The 3,342-nt window shown below is 40.8% G+C and overlaps 1 protein-coding gene across 1 annotated transcript; it reads left to right on the forward strand.

Moving 5' to 3' along the window:
- The first annotated feature begins 815 nt into the window (after nt 1-815).
- LOC125457986 (probable G-protein coupled receptor 148) lies at nt 816-2,746 on the forward strand. The gene has a single exon (XM_048542821.1). It carries the CDS (start codon nt 1,371-1,373, stop codon nt 2,427-2,429), a length of 1,059 nt encoding a protein of 352 aa, XP_048398778.1. The 5' UTR covers nt 816-1,370; the 3' UTR covers nt 2,430-2,746.
- The last annotated feature ends 596 nt before the right edge of the window (nt 2,747-3,342 follow it).

The raw sequence follows: 3,342 nt of genomic DNA on the forward strand, positions 1-3,342 counted from the left end.
TAACTTCCCTGTCTCTTTGGCATTCAAGCTATTTTTAATGCCATTTCCCTTTCCATTTCTCTGATTGTCTTTGTCTTCTCTTTGCAGTTCAAGCTCCCTTATTTTCTATTATTTTTTACTTTCTTCTTCCTTCCTTATCATTGCACTTTTATTGTTTTTCTTTCATTTTTATTTCGTTTTCTTGCTCTTTCCTTGTAACTCAAGTTTCTTTTCCATTTCCAACTGAATCTTAGCTAATTCTAGCTGAGACATTTCAATGCCAAGTTTCCCCCCTTCCAATTTCAAAATGTTCAGTAAAACACTTTAAATACTTTCCCCTTACAAGATTCAGCTTTTATTTCCAACTTTAATATAACTGTTAACTCTTTCAATTTAACCTTAGTCATAGATTCAAGATAATTCTCTGTCATGTCATATACTCCCACAAAATTCTTAGCAACAGACAAAGACATTTTCATAGCCCTTTCATTGCAGTTGTTTCAACCAACTGTAAACTGCTTCTGCAAAAATATGCCATTTTGGTTAATGGTTCTGCTAATACTAGAACGAATCGCAGGGAATCAGAAAGCGCTTTTCTTTAAGTATCTTGGTGTGAACTTCAACAGTGCCAACTTGCTAAATGTTAACATTTCTACGTGTGGCTCCACCTTCATTTGTAGAAAACTAATAAACAAATTGTTTCACGATAACAATTATAATCATCACTGGAAACGTCAGATGTGGTTTGCGGTTGTTTTGTAAGAGGTTGTTCAGAAGCTGTTATTCATTCAGAGACTGGTTTGAGTAAACTGATCCTTCCGTTCACTGGTATTGGCTGACTGAAATATGTGCTCAATGAAGTGTCAAACCAAACAATTAGTCATTGATTCGCAGTGAATCTCCCTGCTCGACTGGGAGTGACGGACGTCGGGGCTCTGCTATCCTTTACGACCCTCCACTTGATCTATATGAAGTTTCTTGATGGTACATATATTCCCTTTGGTGAGATGTAAATAACTTTGCGAGATTTTAAAATAACTTTAAATCTCATTGCTGTAGGCTCTGTGGCATTGATTTTTACCTATATGCTCTGAGGATTGACTTGGATAATATAGTATGATGGAATCGATTTTACTCTACACACAGTGAAGAATAGTTCCCTTTTGTTGGGAAAGATTTTCCTTCTTCATACTTGGGGAGTATACCGAGTTTTGTATTGTTTGTAGCTGGATGCAACTATAATCTGCAGTAACTCAAGAGAAGAATGTAGACACAGCCAGTGAGCCAAATTGGTTAAAGAGGTTGGAAAGCATTGCTGTACCAGATACTTTGTATACACACAAACATTGCTTCAAGAAGACACAGATCTGTGGAATTATGAGCAGCACAATATGAATTTATCTAAATGTGAATATTGCAATTCCAACAAGATGCCTGTTCAGGGTGAAGAAATTGTTGCTGTACAATTCTCTGCAAATGCTTCCCATCCTGATGACCTTCGTCTTCAATATAATGTAATTCAGGCATGGATGAATGCTATGGTGCACTCCAAAACAGACATTTTGATGATTCCTCTTGTAGTCTGCCTATTTGCCTCACTTTTGGCAACTCCTCTGGTCCTGTTGGCCATCTTTTCAAACAGCAGCCTTCGTCAGGAGACCAGGTATCTGCTACTTGCCAATACTTTGGCTAATGATTTGATTTATTCAATACTGAACACCTCCATTGATGCCCTTAATGCCGCAGGTGTGGGAATGCCTAAAGTTGTTTGCGAAACGCTCTTGTATGTGCTAACAGTGGCTTATTGTAATGGGATCCTGACGGTCACAGCCATGGTGGTGGACACTTACGTGGCTGTGGGTTGGCCTCTTCGTTACACCTCACTTCTACCCCGCACCCGAACCCTTAAAATCATCGTTTGCATATGGATTATCTCTGCCCTCGCACCATCCATCGTCTACATAATAACACTGGGAACTCAACAGGATCCATTCTCCACATTGTCGATTTGCATTTTACCTTTGATATTTGTGCTCTCCATCCTTCGTTCTTCCCTGTCAAAAATATATTACAGTTTCACAGTAATATACTTTCTAATATGCTTAATACTGATCTTCAGTTGCTATGTCATGTTATACCGCAAAACAAGATCGTCAGGAATATGGGCTGGAAACTCCAGGGCTAGACAGACCTATGTCATCAATTCAGTGCTGTTCATTTTTTATTTCTTTCCATTGATTGTATTAGTGACTGGGAGTGCACTCCAAGAACTGCATCTGATTTCCTATATGACGGGACTTTGGATCACGCTGTCAATGGCAAATATGCTTATGATGTTACCCAAGGCAATTTCTCCATACGTTTATGCATTCAGGTATCGAGAAGTCACAGAAACAATCTGGTCTTTATCGATGCTGAGGCATGTTCGACGAGTAAGCCCAACTGGTTAGTGCATTAGACCAAGCAAATTGGCCAGCATTCGACCTCATTAAGCAAAGCCTTCTTTTATCAGTGAAAATAGTCAAAGGATTGTCTTTGTCTTTAAGCTTTGCCTGGGGAAGTATCCTATAAACTGGCTGCAAATACACTTACAGAATAGAATTCAACTTGAAGACAGTGAATTTACCTGTAAAATGTTGCTGTAAAGGCAACAATGTTACTGAAGCTTTTTGTCTGATATTGACGGGCCAAATACAATTCTGCTAAATTTTAAATGATTGCCATGATTTATAGAAAAGATTACTGATTGGTTAGCTGGTCGACTCTAACTGAGCAGGCACTTCCATGGAGAAAGCAATGTGAAGCTCTAAGCTCATGAAATTCCTTCGCAGTTGAAAATAGACCTTTCCAGCACATTTTTTTTTGTGATATAACTTGTTGTGCTTGTTTGAAGTTTGGCATTCTTGCAGTTCTCCTGAGGAGTGTGAGATTTCCAGCAATACTCAGGTTCTACACTGCCAAAGGAAGATGCAAAGTTATTATCCCCAACACAGCTCCAATGGTATCAATGCAGACTTCACCAGCTTCAAAATCTCCCCTTCCCCCACCGCATCCCAAAACCAGCCCAGTTCGTCCCCTCCCCGCACTGCATCACACAACTAGCCCAGCTCTTTCCCTCCCCCCACTGCATCCCAAACCCAGCCCAGCCTGCCTCTGCCTCCATAACCTGTTCTTCCCCTCACCCATCCCTTCTTCCCACCCCAAGCCGCACCTCCATCTCCAACCTACTAACCTCATCCCACCTCCTTGACCTGTCCGTCTTCCCTGGACTGACCTATCCCCTCCCTACCTCCCCACCTACACTCTCCTCTCCACCTATCTTCTTTTCTCTCCATCTTCAGTCCACCTCCCCCTCTCTCCCTA

This window comes from Stegostoma tigrinum, chromosome 14, assembly GCF_030684315.1.
Source record: "Stegostoma tigrinum isolate sSteTig4 chromosome 14, sSteTig4.hap1, whole genome shotgun sequence".
Classification (NCBI taxonomy): domain Eukaryota; kingdom Metazoa; phylum Chordata; class Chondrichthyes; order Orectolobiformes; family Stegostomatidae; genus Stegostoma; species Stegostoma tigrinum.